The 18,683-nt window shown below is 43.5% G+C and overlaps 1 protein-coding gene across 1 annotated transcript in view; it reads right to left on the bottom strand.

Moving 5' to 3' along the window:
* ube2h (ubiquitin-conjugating enzyme E2H (UBC8 homolog, yeast)) overlaps positions 1–18,683 on the bottom strand; it is a 57,010-nt gene that overhangs the window by 14,360 nt on the left and 23,967 nt on the right. Inside the window, exons 3-4 of the mRNA XM_060903872.1 lie at positions 10,580–10,654; positions 10,426–10,465 (exon numbers count right to left, since the gene is read on the bottom strand). Of these exons, the coding sequence (XP_060759855.1) occupies positions 10,426–10,465; positions 10,580–10,654 (115 nt within the window). The remainder of the gene's footprint in view (positions 1–10,425; positions 10,466–10,579; positions 10,655–18,683) is intronic.

Consider the following 18,683-nt stretch of genomic DNA (forward strand, 5'->3'; position numbering starts at 1 on the left):
ATTATTAACTATATTATGTATGCTCAGAGAGCAGCACGGTGGTGTAGTGGTTAGCGCTGTCACCTCACAGCAAGAAGGTCCGGGTTCGAGCCCCGTGGCCGGCGAGGGCCTTTCTGTGCAGAGTTTGCATGTTCTCCCCGTGTCCGCGTGGGTTTCCTCCGGGTGCTCCGGTTTCCCCCACAGTCCAAAGACATGCAGGTTAGGTTAACTGGTGACTCTAAATTGACCGTAGGTGTGAATGTGAATGGTTGTCTGTGTCTATGTGTCAGCCCTGTGATGACCTGGCGACTTGTCCAGGGTGTACCCCGCCTTTCACCCATAGTCAGCTGGGATAGGCTCCAGCTTGCCTGCGACCCTGTAGGACAGGATAAAGCGGCTAGAGATAATGAGATGAGATGTATGCTCTGTAAAGCGAGGCACAACTCTACCAGAATACACGTACTTAAGGACATGAGACGTGTTTGTAGCACAGTGTAGGACTTTGGTCGTGAGGTTTACGAACACGCTCGGCCATTATCCTTCAGATTTAACCTGCATGAAGTACCACGGTAGGCTTCATAACACAGCACCACAGACCTAATTCATAGCCAAGGAGTTCTCGGATCAGATTTCATCGGCTTTGTCAACCGCTTGTTGCAGCACTAAAGTTACCATCTCACTGAAGCCTAGTGGGGATTTTCAGTCCTCAGAGCTGAACTCTCTCTGATCACAGCCTGATGAGGAGGAGGTATTTGAGCTTCGGTATTATGAGAATGCATATTACTCGGATAAACATTAGAACATGATCTGCACCTCTCTCTTCTAATTTTGTATCGCTTGAACATTTCAGCTCTTGGGGTTAAATCCTCTACAGCAATGCTGCGTTCTCCCATTAGAACTCCTTTAAAAAAAATTTAATCTGTGCATTCTCTCACAAAAGGTCACGTCTCAGATTGGTCAGACAGCCGCGTTTTTCCTCTCTCTCAAACAGTGGCCCACAAGTGCAGATTGCACCATCTACTGTTGGGTAGAGGAAATGCATTTATTCACACTCCCCGGCCACTTTAAGAACTTCTTGTTGTTGATTCTAAGATCCATGTTCTTGGCTGCAGGAATGGAACCCAACGTGCTGTTCTGCTGCTGCATGCCGAGATGCTTTTCTGCTCACCACGGCTGTACAGAGTGATGAGAGTTACTATATCCTTCCTGGCGAACAAAGTTCGAACCAATCTGTCCATTTTTGGATCTCTGACCTCTCTTATCAACAAGGCGTTTTGTTTCCACCCACAGAACTGTCGCTCAATCACTCGATGTTTTTCGCACCATTCTGTGTAAACTCTAGAGCAGGGGCGCAGATACGTTTTTTGAACTGGGGGGGACAAAGCTGCCAGCAGACCAACCCCACCCCCAACATGTGTTGTGCGAGGAATATACTCTGATGCCCTCAGAGCAGCAACATTACTCAGCTAAGACAAAAAAACCATCACTCCTTCATCCCTGCAACCGTTAGCTGAGGCCTACTAATAAATAAAGAGTAGGAATAGAGCACACCTGTGATGTCCAGGGCTCTCATGTGCTATTTACCACTGACACGACAGGATGTCATGTGGGTTGAGTGTGTGTGTGTGTTCTGGATGACTGCTGACTGTTTTGTCTACCCTTTGTATTTATCTATAACATCTAGGTCTGTGTATCCTATGTATTGAGACTTGGACTGTCAAACTTAATTACCCATCATTGAAAGAAATAAAGCTTATTGATTCTGATACTGATTCCAATCACTCCCCAAACATGCCGTATGCAAAAACTGTTTTATTTAAACATTAACTGACTTTCAGCACACTGATTCTTTAAGAAAACTAGTTTTAAAACCGCTAAGTTCCAACTGTTAACCATAGCGAGAGGCTGGGCTACGTGTGTGTGTGTGTGTGTGTGTGTGTGTGTATATAAAGTGTAAACCAGTGCATCCTGACTTTCTAACTATGCCTGTGTTGCGTGAGCAGCAGTCAGTCAACAACTCTTCGCAAAGTTTCCTTATGAAACAATATGCTCGCTGAAATTATGGCAGGGAACGCCAGATTAAACATTAAACCTGCCTTCTGAGCACTGTATCTACAGGCTGCCACCGAAAGAAGGAGGCTACCAGAAAGGCTTCTCTACTCCGTACGATTTTACTTTCACTACGACATTACTTTGAACAGACTATCAAAAAATTGCAAGGTGATATGATAAACTAAGGCACAGTTTACTTACAGTCGTTGTTTTTTGAAAAAAACGATGCAATCGTTTTCTGCCTTTTCGGTTTGGCACCCTTCATCATGCCGTGTTGGGGTCCTGAACTAGGAGCTGTCCCCGATATGCCTGTCAAACTTGTTGTGGGTAACCATAGCAACCAAGCTCGAGCTCGCAACCTGTGCAGTCTGCGCAGCTCAACCAACCGAATATCAGTCTTTATGCGAGTTGTTGCAACTATGTCTGTACTGCTGTGCACCTCAATAAACCGAATGGTAATTAGTCTTTTGATTTTTCCGTGAGGTTTGCCTTATGCAAAGAAAGACAGCATAGACGTTTTTTCCTCCCTATAAGTGGGGGGGACCGAACGAGGCGAATTTAAATCTGGGTGGGACGAATCCCCCCCGTCCCACCCTCCATCTGCGCCCGTGCTCTAGAGGCTGTTGTGTATGAAAACCCCAGGCGATCAGCAGTTTCTGAAATACTCAAACCAACACCCACGTCACAGTGCAACTTTCACTCTGAGATCACAATTTTTCCTGTTCTGATGTTTGAACACTGAACATTAACCGATGCTCTTGATTTGTATCTGCATGATTTGATGCACGTATACTCTTTCTAGTCCTTCCTTTCTCTTCATTTTCTGAATAGTTTTTCCTCTCTCAATGACTTTCAGCTTGTAAGCATGGTGTAATTCTTTCAGGAAAAGCAAATCCGCTTATTAGACTTCCACCCCAAACTGTTTAATGTCCAAGCCTCGCTTACATGGCATTTCTTACCTCATGTCACAAAGAATGTGGGATACCTTTAGTTGTATCTCACCATTCCATGGTATTCAGGGTTTACCCAAACGTGTGGATACGCGGCACTCTGCCATGCTGTGCGACATCATTGCCACACCGTCATTTGCACACCAAAAAAAAATAAAATAAAATCAATACCATAAATTGAACAACGCAGAGCACCTTCTGCACCGAAACCTCTCCTATTCCCCTCTAAAAATGAGTAATAACTATAGAACTAGAAAGATATTGTAATATATAGGTCTAGACTATCCTGGTACTCAACCCAGAAGTGAAAAAGGGTTTCGCTGCGTACACTGACTGTCATTCACAACCACATTCTAAGCGCTGGTCACTAGATGGCACGGTTGTGTGATTTGACTGCGATTCTGTTCCTGGCACTATACTGCAGGCTTGTGTGTGTGAGACTTTTGCCTGCTGGGTTGCAGGTCTGCAGTTGGCAGCCGTATTGCTAATATTCTAATTTCAGCTGCTAGATTGCAAAAAATATGCATTTTTTGTTGTGCAATAAAATTATTTTTTTCGCGGTCCGGTTTCCATCAAATCCTGCGCTCTGATTGGCTGGCGAGCGAGTCCGTATCCTACGATACGAACCCCAGTTACGGACCTCTGGCGACTTGCTCGTTCACAACAAACATAGTAGCATTTTTTTGTCAATGTTATCTTTTTTCATAAGATTTATAAGATTATCAAAAATCATACATTTTTGCCAGCATTTCTCAACATATTAATTTTACATCATGGATAGCGATAACGACAGTGTTCACAGCGAAAGCGAGTTTGACTACCCTGAGGAAGAAGAAATAAAAGAAAACACTTCAGGAGAAAGCTAAAAACCTGTAACTGCTGCTAATGCTGAGCAAAACATTGGCTGAATCCTGAATGACTCAATTTTGTATAAATAGGGGACTACATAGGCGGCAAAATGTAGGGTTTTTTCCTGCCATGGAAGTGCACTTGTATACAGAGGAGGAAGCAATTTGCATTACAGTCATGAATGAGGATTCGAAATGGCGGCTCGGCTCGGCTTTCCCTTTCGGGCGCTCTCGTTTTCTGTTAGAATTTGGTAAAGAAGAAAAATATTATTTACCAGCTTAAGGTCGGTCCGTATGGTGAAATACCATGACCTCGGCCCAGAGGGCCTCGCTCAGTACTTTCAAGACCTCGGTCACGGTATTTCACCATACGGACTTCCCAGCTGGTAAACAACACACACACAGACATTTGACAAGGTTTAAAAAAAAAAAAAAAAAAACACAGCTAATTTAATAATGTTGAATTGTGCTTAAATATCAGTCCTAAATGCCACCAGAATGCACTATTTGAAGTCTCTAATTTAATTTTCCGGGACACCCCCCAGGAGCCAGCCCTTATGGGCAGGGCGGGGCTCTGCATCAGTAGCACCGCTCGGATATTCTTTTCTGGGAAAAGCCCCGATATATCACACTAAATACTAATTACTTTTCTAATCTATTCACACGCCTTTCTAAACTTGCATTTGGTAGACCTACTCCCTATTACCACAGTTATAATACATAGGGCCAAATTACTCAATTCTGACTGACCAATCAAGGAGGGCTTTTTTCCCCTAACACGGGGCCGTATTTCTGAAATGCTATTGGCTAGTTCGTTGCTTGGTTAAGGTTACAAAAATTAGCAAATTTTGTCAACAAAATGGCTTTCGTAAAGAAGTTCCAATAAAATTTTGTAAACCACTTTCAAAATCCTCGCGTCGTGTCGCCGTGTCATGATGAAAGACGCTTTAGAAACCGATTCAAACGTGCAAAATAGTCTTGCGCCCTGACTGGTTCAGAAACATGAATGACAAATGTTGTAAACTGGAATGGCTTCCGAAGTACAAATTTGGCCCTATATATTATAAACAAGTAATCGTATGGTTCCTCGTAAAATTAAGGATCAATTTCATTTATGATTTCAAAGTTTTGAAATTGCCCGAGTTGTTTTCAAAACTTCGAAATCACTCGTGAAATTAATCCTTAAATTTTACTCGGCCCCATACGATTACCTATGCAAATTTCTACAGGTATAATTGAGTAACTGCACTTCATTACTATAGTCAAATATAATTTTGGTATATTTACACGAGGAGTATCAGTGAAACTGGGGGGGGGACTACTTTTTAACTCCTTACACTTATTTACTCACTCATTAAAATTTCAAGAACAATAATTATCTCTCAACCAAATATTATAGGCTGTATATCGCTCCTGGTCCCCATAAGCTAAGTCGTCTCCTGTACCTCCCTACAACACCTGAATTCCATCCCCTAACGTGAAAAAGCGTTGAGGTAAGTTTTGTAAATATGCCAAGGTTAACTGGTTATAGACAGCGTGCACGTGACATCACGAGGTCACGTGATATTTGTTTATCTGCCATCTTGGACGGCATGGCCGCGCATAGAACTTAGACGAACCCGTTCTAATTATCAAGTGTGTGGGAGTAGATCTTTCGAGAATGGTTATATCTTGTTCAGCATTTGGTTGTACCAATAGACAGGGCCTGTCATTTTATAGATTCCCCGCAGACAAGGAGAGACGCGCAAAATGGGTGTCTGCTGTGCGAAGAGAAAACTGGAACCCCAGTTCTACCAGCCGAATTTGTAGTGAACACTTCATATCAGGTAGGTGTAACCTTCTAATTCAATACTCCTAGTACATCTGTCAAGTTGATTTTCGGATTGAATGATAACTGCATACTTAGAAACTAGACAGAACAGTGTTTGTGGCCGTCAGGCCGCTTGATCTCTAACGTTTAAAATGGCTATGCCTAGCCCAGTCTATGACAATGTTATCTTTTTGGCTCATATATGCCTTTGAAAGGCCAATCCATAGTAGGGATGGCGAAAACTAAAAAAAATCTTGACCGACCACCGAGCCTCATTAGCCGGTTAAAGTCGGTTAACCTCCGAGTTTAAACAGGGATGCAAACGGCGGATGCCGCCTTTTTCACGGCTGAATCGCGCAGATCCGATTTTTTTTTTTTGGGGGGGGGGGGGGGGGGGTGTTGGAGTGTCTGAATAATTTCAGAGTAAATTCTGTATTAAAATTACTAGATAAGCAAATGCCGTTACAGTCCATGAAACGTAGGAAGTATGAAAAGAAAACAGTAAATCAGAAAGCTGCGCACGTTTTCGCGGAAGCTGCGCAAATGTGCACAGCTTTCTGATTTACTGTTTTCTTCTCATACTTCCTATGTTTCATGGACTGAGTTTAGATTTCGAACATTCCTACGATAAAACGTCCTGCATAGTCTCTTTATGATAAACGTCTTAATGCCACTTACCCATGAGGTTATCAAGTAGACATTCTTCTTCGGAACCTTCCAGAGGTATAGTTGGGATACCCATCCCGCAACAAAATATTTATAAGCTTCCAGACTCTTGTAAGCTTTGAGGGCTTTGCCAGTGTAACACGATTCACGATTAACAAGAAAATTGTAAATGTCGTGGTAGGCCAGGTCGGGCAAATCGCCGGCACCGCAGCTCCGAATTTCCCTGAACAAGGATTGTGGCAAGTTGTAGGATCTGCAATCCCCAACCTGGAACACTTTTCCACGTAACGCTGCCTCACGTCATCTTCAAGATGCTGAACAAACTTAGACAAGTAATCGCGCGATGTAGATGGGGTATTTTCCGAATTTTCTTGGGGATTAATCCCTGGATCCATTACGCTCGCGCAAGGTAAACAATCCTGATGCCGTCCAATATGGCAGAGTACACACGTGCGGGTCACGTGACTGCACATCCTCTATACTGAACTACGTCAGCCTGTTTTCTTTGCCTGTCTCACCTGACATGAGCATCGACCCCAGCAGCTCACACAGTCAGATAATGGTATTTCCAGAATATTTTACTTCTGCTGAATGGAAGCTCAAGCTGCATGGTGTTAGCATATGAGCAGCAAACGTGGACATAAAAGCTACGTTCACATTACGAGCCTCAATGCTCAATTTGGATTTTTTGCTCAGATTGGATTTGCCCGTCTTGACTGTTCACATTCATAATTACTGACTAAATGGATGCGTTAGTAGCTAATTCATGCATTGCAGTTTGCTCTGGAGGACAAACAGTTCATCAGCTGTACATGATCAAATCGAGGAGGTGAAAAAACCCAGTCTGCTGTCACAGCGATCATATCTCCTCCATTATTGGTTTGCTGCGCTGCTGCTGCTGAAGACAACGCTCAGTGCATGTGTACAGACAAAAAGCCACGAGTTCTCATCCGAGTGTTCTCATTCAGGTCACATGGCCATGAATCGAACACGTATTTGATCTAGGACCATGTATAAAAAAAAAGTGACTCAAATCTGATTAGAAGAGATCAGATGTCTGCGTCCACACAGCGCTGAAGACGTCACTTCAGCCTGGTCATGTGAACATTAACCTAAATTATGTTTTCAGGCAAAAAAAAAAAACTATGTAATTACTTTAAAATGAAATCATCCAACAGATTTAGACAAGTAATACAAGGTTGTTTTTTTTTTATTGATTAGTACTCGAGTTTCACTGAAGTACGTTTTGCCTGGATACGTCCGCGTTATATGGAGTAAGATTTGGCCATATCAACAAGTATAATTTCTCAGTACTGTTTCACAGCTGATGGTGAAATGAAATACGAGTTATTAGCCTGTTGAGAAAACCAAAAAGAGTTTAACTGTGTGAAAATGAAAAACAACTTAATTTGAATAAAAGGAAAAAAAGTTATGCAATCAAGTATGCAGCAGTAAAAATGTTATTTCAAGTGACAACTAACTTGGATTGTAAAGAACCAGCTAGCTAACAGGCAGACTTTACACTAAATTAAAACATCCGTGTCCACGATGTCCTGCTGAGGCTGGATGGGTAGCTACAACCCCAACTCCAAAGAAAATTGGGACGCTGTGTAAACTGAAATAAAAACACAATGCAATGATTTGCAAATCATGGAAAGCCTATATTTAATTGAAAATAGTACATATCAAATGTTGAAACTGAGAAATTTTAATGTTTGATAAAAAATATTTGCTCATTTTGAATTCGCTGTCAGCAACACGTTTCAGAAAAGTTGGGATGGGTCCAAAAAAAAAAAAAAAAAAAAACTGAAAAAAGTTGTGTAACCGGGCGGCACGGTGGTGTAGTGGTTAGCGCTGTCGCCTCACAGCAAGAAGGTCCGGGTTCGAGCCCCGTGGCCGGCGAGGGCCTTTCTGTGCGGAGTTTGCATGTTCTCCCCGTGTCCGCGTGGGTTTCCTCCGGGTGCTCCGGTTTCCCCCACAGTCCAAAGACATGCAGGTTAGGTTAACTGGTGGCTCTAAATTGACCGTAGGTGTGAATGTGAATGGTTGTCTGTGTCTATGTGTCAGCCCTGTGATGACCTGGCGACTTGTCCAGGGTGTACCCCGCCTTTCACCCGTAGTCAGCTGGGATAGGCTCCAGCTTGCCTGTAGAACAGGATAAAGCAGCTAGAGATAATGAGATGAGATGAAGTTGTGTAATGCAGGAGGAAAAAAAATAATAATTACGTTAACTAATCAACAGGTCAGTAACATGATTGGACATAAAAAGAGCATCCCAGAGAGGTGGAGTCTCTCAGAAGTAAAGACGGGGCGGGGTTCACCGCTCTGTGAAAGACTGCGTGGGCAAACAGTGCAACAATTTAAGAATAACGTTCCTCAATGGAAAATTGCAAAGAATGTGCGGATCACATCATCTATGGTCCATAATATCATTCAAAGATTCAGAGAATCTGGAGAAATCTCTGTATGCAAGAGACAAGGCTGAAAACTGACATTAGATGCCTGTGATCTTCAGGCTCTCAGGAGACACTGCATTAAAAGCAGACACGTGTCTGTCGTGGAAATCACTGTATGGGCTCAGGAACACTTCAGAAAACCATCGTCTGTGAAAACAGTTCATTACTGCATCCACAAATACAAGTTAAAATCAGATATAAAAAATATCCAGAAACACCGCCACCTTGTCTGGGCCCGAGCTCTTTTACGATGGACTGAGGGGAAGTGGAAAATTGTCCTGAGGTCTGACGAATCAAAAGTAGAAATTCTTTTTAGAAAATCATGGACACCACGTCCTCCAGGCTAAAGAGGAGAGAGACCATCCGGCTTGTTATCAGTGCACAGTTCAAAACCCAGCATCTGTGACGGTATGAGGGGGCATTAGTGCACATCACATGGGTAGCTTTTACATCTGGGAAGGCATCATTAATGCTGGATGAGCGATATGCTGCCATCCAGACTAAATCATTTTCACAGAAGGCCTTCCTTCTTTCAGCAAGACCATGCCAAACCGCTTTCTGCACATATTACAACTGCATGGTTCCGTAGTAAGAGAGTCTGGGTGTTAAACTGGCCGGCCTGCAGTCCAGACCTGTCGCTCATTTAAAACTTTTGGCGCGTTATCAAGCGCAAAATACAACAAAGGAGACCCCGAACTGTTGAGCAGCTGAAATTGTGCATCAAGCAAGAACGGGATAACATTTCTCTTGGTCTCCTCAGGTCCCAAACATTTACAGAGTTGTTAAAAGTACAGGTGATGCAACACAGTAGTAAACATGCCCCTGTGCTAACTTTTCTGAAACGTGTTGCTGACATCAAATTCAAAATGAGCATATATTTTTCATAAAACAATAAAATTTCTCAGTTTCAATGTTTGATATGTTGCCTTTTTGTACTATTTAATGAAATATAGGGTTTCCGTGACCTGCGGATTTTTGCATTCTGCTTTTATTTACAGTTTGCACAGTGGCCCAACTTTTTTTTTTTTTAAGAAATGGGGTTGTAATTTCAGCTTGGCCAACATGAGTGATTACACCGACCCTGAGCTCCTCAAACCTGTTCAGCACAACTCTGGTCTGACTCCCCCCAAGATTTATTATTATAATAATATGAGCCTTGTAATACTGCCTTCAAACGCAGCAAAAATAAGTGATCATCATAATCACTTACCTGTTGATGCTTTCTGTATGGCATGAATCCCAGGAGCAAATGCTGCCATACACTGACTAGATGTGTGTGCAAGGCTTGTTTAATCACATCCCACTCCCGTGTGCTCCCAAAGGAACTCCAACCAATCCTACTCACTCCGGCACACACACACTGACCACTCCCACAGATGTACCCTCACGTGATATGCCAGAATACAAAAAAGTGTGTCATTTTAAGCCACAGTAACTCTGATCAGGATAAGGAATTGAATAACGTCGAATGAACGTGGTAGACACATGGTGGCACAGAGCTGTGTGAGCGTCCCACCACGGACTTTCTTCAGCCCACGAGATTCATCTCTCACCTCATCACGTGAATTCTGTTGTCATAATAAACACCCCCGCTTCCGAACAGATAAAACAGTAACAAACGTTATAACCACCTCATCACACTTTACAAGCTAATGTCCACTCACGCTTCATCGATGTTTGGATGAAAGATCTTATTCATGAATCCTGCAGAAGGAACACAAAAAGCAAGAGAGCACACTTTACAACTGCTCCATGGAGATCTCTGAAAACAGTTCTGTTTAGCTGTCAGTGGTGAAAGTGATTAATAAATAACAGTACCTATAGATGGTGATTTGAAGGGGTATTTGTCTGGAAGATCTACTCGCACCTTCCATACACCTCCCTCATATGGTGCTGCAGAGAGAGGAAAAGAAGCAATCAAGGTAAGAATAAAAATATTTGTAATTCCCCACAGCCTTCAAGGGGCGGCTCACCCTTCCCAGAAGCTACCAGTTCCTTCCCGGTTTACAAACAGGGATCCCAGCAGTAATTGAAAAAAAAGAGAGGAATGTAAGAAACTATCACCGGGCGGCACGGTGGTGTAGGCTAGTGGTTAGCGCTGTCGCCTCACAGCAAGAAGGTCCGGGTTCGAGCCCCGTGGCCGGCGAGGGCCTTTCTGTGTGGAGTTTGCACGTTCTCCCCGTGTCCGCGTGGGTTTCCTCCGGGTGCTCCGGTTTCCCCCACAGTCCAAAGACATGCAGGTTAGGTTAACTGGTGACTCTAAATTGAGCGTAGGTGTGAATGTGAGTGTGAATGGTTGTCTGTGTCTATGTGTCAGCCCTGTGATGACCTGGCGACTTGTCCAGGGTGTACCCCGCCTTTCGCCCGTAGTCAGCTGGGATAGGCTCCAGCTTGCCTGCGACCCTGTAGATCAGGATAAAGCGGCTAGAGATAATGAGATGAGAAACTATCAGCAGGGGTCAAGGGGGCTGCCTGAAGTTGAGATTTTAACATTTAAAGATGCTATAGAACACATTTTTTACATAGATTTAACATAGAAAAGCAACAGAATTTAACCATAATGTGTATCTATTTGATGCCATATTTTATAATCAATGACATAAGTGGCAAAAAAAAAAATTATAAAAATTAGACGAAAATGTAGCTTTGAAATATTCCACTGATTGTTATAACAATAGTATCCATAGTTCATCTCATTTGTTTATTTTTTTTGTTTCAAGTTAATGTCAAAACTAGTCTAATATAAGCCACATTCATTTTTCAAAAATCATGAATATGAGCAGAAATCAATGATTCGGTAATATTAGATATATACATATGTACAGCAAATACTGGAGATATTTGATTTAAACCTCTCTTTTTGAAAGGTTTCACTGCAAAGGAATTTAATGCTCTGTTCTGGGGTGCATTCTGTCTTTCCTCCAGTTTTCTCCGCTTTTGTTTCTCTGATCTTTCCTTCTGCTTTTCTGATGTTCCTGCAGTGCTCTGAATTAAGTTCAACGCATTAGAAACAAAAGCACGAACGGAGTTAAAACATGTTTTCTAGCAAATGGGCGCAGCCATATTGTTTTCTTGTCCTATCGCGTACAGTCTCGCGGTCAGTGTTGCCAGATACTCCTGACGTTTTCCAGCCCAAAATATGTTCAAAACCCGCCAAAATGCACTTGAAACCCCCCAACTGGGCGGAGAACCGCGCAATCTGGCAACACTGCTCGCGGTATTTACATCAATTTAACTTCCGAGTGTTCCCGAATGTCAACGAGAACAAACGAAGCCGACGAAAACATAGCTAAAAAAAGCAAACCAAATCAGAACGTATTCTGCTGGTCATCTTACTTAAACATATTTTTAATAGATATACAAGAGATTTAAAAAAAAAAACAAACAAACAAAAAAAACCTTTCGCTAGAAAATAGCAGAATTCCGCTAAATAGCGGACGTCTGAGATCCCTGTACAAAGCAAGGTCAGATGAACATACCCGGACCTTTCTCTAACTCCGTTTTTTCTAGAAAAATTTAGTATGAGGGCGCTCACCATGGCAAGGGAGCGAAGTGGGGGGGGATGGGGCCGGTTGTCCGTCCCCCCCGCCGTGCGAAGCCTTTGAAAAATTGAGGCTACAATGGGACATTGAGGCTCTCCGAGAGGGAAATTGTAACAAATTGTCTGTCAACATTGAAAAAGAAAGAAGTAATCTTCTTCTGCCCCGGACAGTCTTTGGCTTTCTTCCGTTTCGTGCCGCGGGATGACATCTTTAAATGCCCAAGGGGTCAACAAAAACAACTCGTGAACTACTTCTGTCAAAAGCTCCCGCGCCGGTGGGTGAAAGGTCATTCAGTCTCGAGAAATCTCGCTCTACAAGTCAGCTGACCTTGTATGTAACCCAGGTCAAATCTCGCGAGAGCAGCCGCGACAAGTAAACAACTAAACAACATGGCGCCTCGGTCTGGAAAACGCCAATTCGGATTGTTTTTGCACCGTCTGGTGGTGTATCTACTATGATTGGAATATTTTTGGAGTAATTATAACATATTTGATGATCAGACACATTGTCACGTGGTGTTGCTGGGATGTTTTCACGGAGAAAAGATCGTTTTGAGAAAGACTGCATGTTGTGCAGTAGCATACAACTGCATGGCCCAAGTGTGACTTGGGGTTCAATTGGCATTTCGGTAAGAGGGCGCATGCCGAGAGTAAGAGGGCGCAGCACCCCTGTTCCCCGGTTTAGACAAAAGCCTGCTTCTCTAACTAAAGCTCCCCTTCTTGACCAAGTTTATAACAGTATCAGCTCTACATCACCGAGCTGCACCATCAGCTAAAAAAAAAAAAAAAAATGCTATAAAAATGTACCAAATGTTCCTTCTGAGAACACAAACGGCACCGACTACAGCTTTCGGATCCATAACCCGTTAGCAATCCTTCACACCCAAATACACTTGTCAGTCTTTTTTTTTTTTTTAAATCCCTTAACTCCAAAGCCATAGAAGTGGAACATTTCACACTGCTTCCAGTTTCTGGGTGCCAACAATTTTGAAACAGCAGAGGGAAATAATTATTTGGACATGCCCGATTCTGTTAATATACTTCCAGTATGTACATCCACTTCTACCGTATGTTACATACAAAGTCTTTGGCTTTGTAATTACAAATAAATATGAACCCGTTGGTCGTCGTCAACAAAAAGATACAATTAATAAAGAAAAGCTTCTCAGGTCCCAGTAATTAACGCCAATCCTTTGACGCAGTGCTGTCTGACAGCTTAATTAGCTTCTTGCAGCATCATGGTTCATTTCTGGCCCTACTCGTCTCAGCAAATCATCTTCGTGTCCCCAAAGGTTCGAGGGCCTCTGATGAACTTACACTTTCCATAAATAAAGTCAGGAGAGTGTCTGCGGCATGCAAACATCGTCACCTTGAGTTACTGCTGCTGTATGTTCTGTAAATTCGCCTCTAACGTGTCCCTGTACGTCGCCACGTTCGCTTTTTTTTTTTTCAGCCATGTGATACGAGTCCGTGACATTTCCAAAGAAGCAGCTCCCCATCGTGATGCTCCCGTCACCATGCTTCACTGCGGGTACGATGGTGTTCTTGGGATCATACACACAACACTTACTCCGAACATGACGAGCTGAGTTACTGCAACAGAGTCTCGTCTGACCGTCTCGAAAGAGGTCCGATTTGGGTCTCTGTGCTCAGAGTTTAGAGTGAGGTGAAGCTACGGAGATGATTGTTGTTCCTGCTGCTTTCGGGTCGTCCTGCGACTCTTAGTTTCGCTCTCACTTTCAGGATCATTAGTCTGAGAGTGTGTTGTGGAATCTTATGGGGAGATGATTAGTTACGGTTCCATGAACCTGCAGATTACTGAACTAGCTGCACTGACGTGTCTGTAGCGTCTTCCATTTGAGTATTGTTTAAAAATATATGTTTTCTGAGAACTTCAGGAAGCTCCTTCGCCTTCATGACATCAGATGCAGGTTGCCTAAATATATTTCTTTTGCAGTACTGATAGCTAGCAATTGATGTGGTGTCCAAGCACAATTTCTCTTATTACTACCTCCGCCGGCGGCACGGTGGTGTAGTGGTTAGTGCTGTCGCCTCACAGCAAGAAGGTCCGGGTTCGAGCCCCGTGGCCGGCGAGGGCCTTTCTGTGTGGAGTTTGCATGTTCTCCCCGTGTCCGCGTGGGTTTCCTCCGGGTGCTCCGGTTTCCCCCACAGTCCAAAGACATGCAGGTTAGGTTAACTGGTGACTCTAAATTGACCGTAGGTGTGAATGTGAGTGTGAATGGTTGTCTGTGTCTATGTGTCAGCCCTGTGATGACCTGGCGACTTGTCCAGGGTGTACCCCGCCTTTCGCCCGTAGTCAGCTGGGATAGGCTCCAGCTTGCCTGCGACCCTGTAGAACAGGATAAAGCGGCTAGAGATAATGAGATGAGATGAGACTACCTCCGCCAAGGAGGTTATGTTTTTGGTAGCGTTGGTTTGTTTGTTAGCAACATTACGGAAAAAGTAATGAACGGGTTGCTCTGAAGTTTTTTCCAGAGGTGTGACTGGGCACAAGTAACAATCCATTAAATTTTGGCGGTGATCCGGATCACCTTCTGGATCCCGGATTTTTTTTTTCAAGGATTCTTGGCGGAGGTCTGCGCTCTCCGAGTGCTTTTCTAGTTAATTTTGTTTTATATGCTTATATTATATATTTTATATATACACAACCCCGATTCCAAAAAAGTTGGGACAAAGTACAAATTGTAAATAAAAACGGAATGCAATGATGTGGAAGTTTCAAAATTCCACATTTTATTCAGAATAGAACATAGATGACATATCAAATGTTTAAACTGAGAAAATGTATCATTTAAAGAGAAAAATTAGGGGATTTTAAATTTCATGACAACACCACATCTCAAAAAAGTTGGGACAAGGCCATGTTTCCCACTGTGAGACATCCCCTTTTCTCTTTACAACAGTCTGTAAACGTCTGGGGACTGAGGAGACAAGTTGCTCAAGTTTAGGGAGAGGAATGTTAACCCATTCTTGTCTAATGTAGGATTCTAGTTGCTCAACTGTCTTGGGTCTTTTTTGTCGTATCTTCCGTTTTATGATGCGCCAAATGTTTTCTATGGGTGAAAGATCTGGACTGCAGGCTGGCCAGTTCAGTACCCGGACCCTTCTTCTACGCAGCCATGATGCTGTAATTGATGCAGTGTGTGGTTTGGCATTGTCATGTTGGAAAATGCAAGGTCTTCCCTGAAAGAGACGTCGTCTGGATGGGAGCATATGTTGCTCTAGAACCTGGATATACCTTTCAGCATTGATGGCGTCTTTCCAGATGTGTAAGCTGCCCATGCCACACGCACTAATGCAACCCCATACCGTCAGAGATGCAGGCTTCTGAACTGAGCGCCGATAACAACTTGGGTCGTCCTTCTCCTCTTTAGTCCGAATGACACGGCGTCCCTGATTTCCATAAAGAACTTCACATTTTGATTCGTCTGACCACAGAACAGTTTTCCACTTTGCCACAGTCCATTTTAAATGAGCCTTGGCCCAGAGAAGACGTCTGCGCTTCTGGATCATGTTTAGATACGGCTTCTTCTTTGAACTATAGAGTTTTAGCTGGCAATGGCGGATGGCACGGTGAATTGTGTTCACAGATAATGTTCTCTGGAAATATTCCTGAGCCCATTTTGTGATTTCCAATCCAGAAGCATGCCTGTATGTGATGCAGTGCCGTCTAAGGGCCCGAAGATCACGGGCACCCAGTATGGTTTTCGGGCCTTGACCCTTACGCACAGAGATTCTTCCAGATTCTCTGAATCTTTTGATGATATTATGCACTGTAGATGATGATATGTTCAAACTCTTTGCAATTGTACACTGTTGAACTCCTTTCTGATATTGCTCCACTATTTGTCGGTGCAGAATTAGGGGGATTGGTGATCCTCTTCCCATCTTTACTTCTGAGAGCCGCTGCCACTCCGAGATGCTCTTTTTATACCCAGTCATGTTAATGACCTATTGCCAATTGACCTAATGAGTTGCAGTTTGGTCCTCCAGCTGTTCCTTTTTTGTACCTTTAACTTTTCCAGCCTCTTATTGCCCCTGGCCCAACTTTTTTGAGATGTGTTGCTGTCATGAAATTTCAAATGAGCCAATATTTGGCATGAAATTTCAAAATGTCTCACTTTTGACATTAGATATGTTGTTTATGTTCTATTGTGAATACAATATCAGTTTTTGAGATTTGTAAATTATTGCATTCCGTTTTTATTTACAATTTGTACTTTGTCCCAACTTTTTTGGAATTGGGGTTGTAAATGAAACAAAAGTCCAGTAATACTTAGTCCCTTCACTGTTTCACAAAAGCTCCATTTCCACACTGCACAAAGGCCAATTTTGTGACGACGGACAAGAATTAGAAGGTGGTCATGAATTATTTTCGACTGAAAAATGATTTATAAAGAAACAAGTACACAAAGCACGCACGCACGCATACATACGCTGAGCACTGGATTGTGGGGAAAAAATTAAATCTTGCTAATTAAACATCTCTTTGTCCAGGCTTTCACAGATATACAGGGTTGCCAAGTCTCAGGCGTATTTCACGCAAACTACATGGGAGGGAAAAGAAAAACACGCACTGGGCATTGAAAAAGTGAGACACAAATCAAAGCAGCCCTGTTTGCCATGAAACCTGAATACGTGAGGCAGTTCTCTGGAACGCAAGTGCGTTTCTGAATCCTGGTTTCTCCACTGTACTGTGGCGCCTCGTATCAGCAGTGATGATGAATCACCACAGCGATGTCGAACCCTGGCTGAATCAGCTGGCAAAAAAAAACGATTACGCCACCGTATTAGCCTGTGAAATACGGCGCGATTAGGGGATGTGTTTTTAAACCCCCGATTCATGATAAACAGGAAGTTCTTTTTCAGAAGCAGGAGTCTGGGTTTGATCAGGTTTACATGTTGATTGCATCTTATAGAAGAAAAGCTGCATTTTATGCGGAATAGCCTCAATTACGATGCAGTCTGGTCAATGCTTTGTTTAATGCGCAGACGTATCTAAATCAAGAGAGTCCTCAGCGAAAGGCTCTCCAAACCGAGCTCAGGTGCATTCTGTTCACTTTGATTATCTAAGTGATTGGACACATTTTAGAAAAAGACACACTTGTGTCCAAGGTCCCACAATTCACATCAGGATAAAAGGAAGCTGACTGCCTGGTCCAACTCCGTCACCGAGCCAGAAGAGACCAAGAACCCACCCGATACTGGAACAGAGCTTCAGAAGCCCTCCACAGTTATCGGAGAACCTGTCGGACGTATCTCCACCTCAGAAAGAACTGAACTCCGAGTGCTCTATCTACACAATCATGCACCGCACACCGAGACGCACAAAAACACGGAGCAGGAAATTACCTATGGGGAAAAAACAAACAAAACCACATCAGCATCATGAAGCAGTGACCAAGTAAGTTCAGCAGGTGACTGAGCAGCACTGAGGACCGAGTGTGTACACTCCACTCCTTATTTGTTTAGGGTTTGGTCCATTTCCTTGCTCGGGACCGTATATAACTCAAATCCACAGCGTGTTGTGTGGACAGGATGTCCTAAAAAGGGCGTGACGGTTGCCTGGTCAGAATGTTAATCCTCTGGGGTAGCTGTTCCTCAGATTGGCGGTGTGGTGGTTGATGCATCTGTAGTGCCTTCCACAGGGCAGGAGGGTGAAGAGGGAGGAGTGACCAGGCATAACTAGTTATGGCAAATCGGATCGCCATCATCATCAGGCTGTTTAATCTCTTAGTTTCTCTGAACCGTAAATGTGTTGTTTAGAGAGCAGAGGGCGCAATAAAGTTCAACAGCTGGAATACACAGTGGGTGGGAGAGAGAGAGAGAGAGAGAGGAGGGGGGAGGAAGAGAGGAAGGAAGGAAGAGAGGAAGAGAGGGGAAGGGAAAGGAAGCAAGGAAGGAAGAGGAAGGAAGGAAGGAAGGAAGAGAAAGGAAGGGAGAGAAAGGAAGGGAGAGGAAGGGAAAGGAAGGGAAGGAGGGAGGGAAGAGAGAGGAAGAGAAAGAAAGAGAGGAAGGAAGGGAGGAAGGAAGGAAGGAAGAGAAAGAAAGAGGAAGGAAGGAAGGAAGGAAGGAAGGAAGGAAGGAAGGGAAGAGAGGAAGAGAAAGAAAGAGGAAGGAAGGAAGGAAGGAAGGAGGGAAGAGAGGAAGAGAAAGAAAGAGGAAGGAAGGAAGGAAGGAAGGGAGAGGAAGGAAGGAAGGAAGGAAGGAAGGAAGGAAGGAAGAGAGGAAGAGAAAGAGAGGAAGGAAGGAAGGAAGGAAGAGAGGAAGGAAGGAAGGAAGGGAAGAGAGGAAGGAAGGAAGGGAAGAGAGGAAGAGAAAGAGAGGAAGGAAGGAAGAGAAAGAGAGGAAGGAAGGAAG

This window comes from Neoarius graeffei, chromosome 21, assembly GCF_027579695.1.
Source record: "Neoarius graeffei isolate fNeoGra1 chromosome 21, fNeoGra1.pri, whole genome shotgun sequence".
NCBI lineage: Eukaryota > Metazoa > Chordata > Actinopteri > Siluriformes > Ariidae > Neoarius > Neoarius graeffei.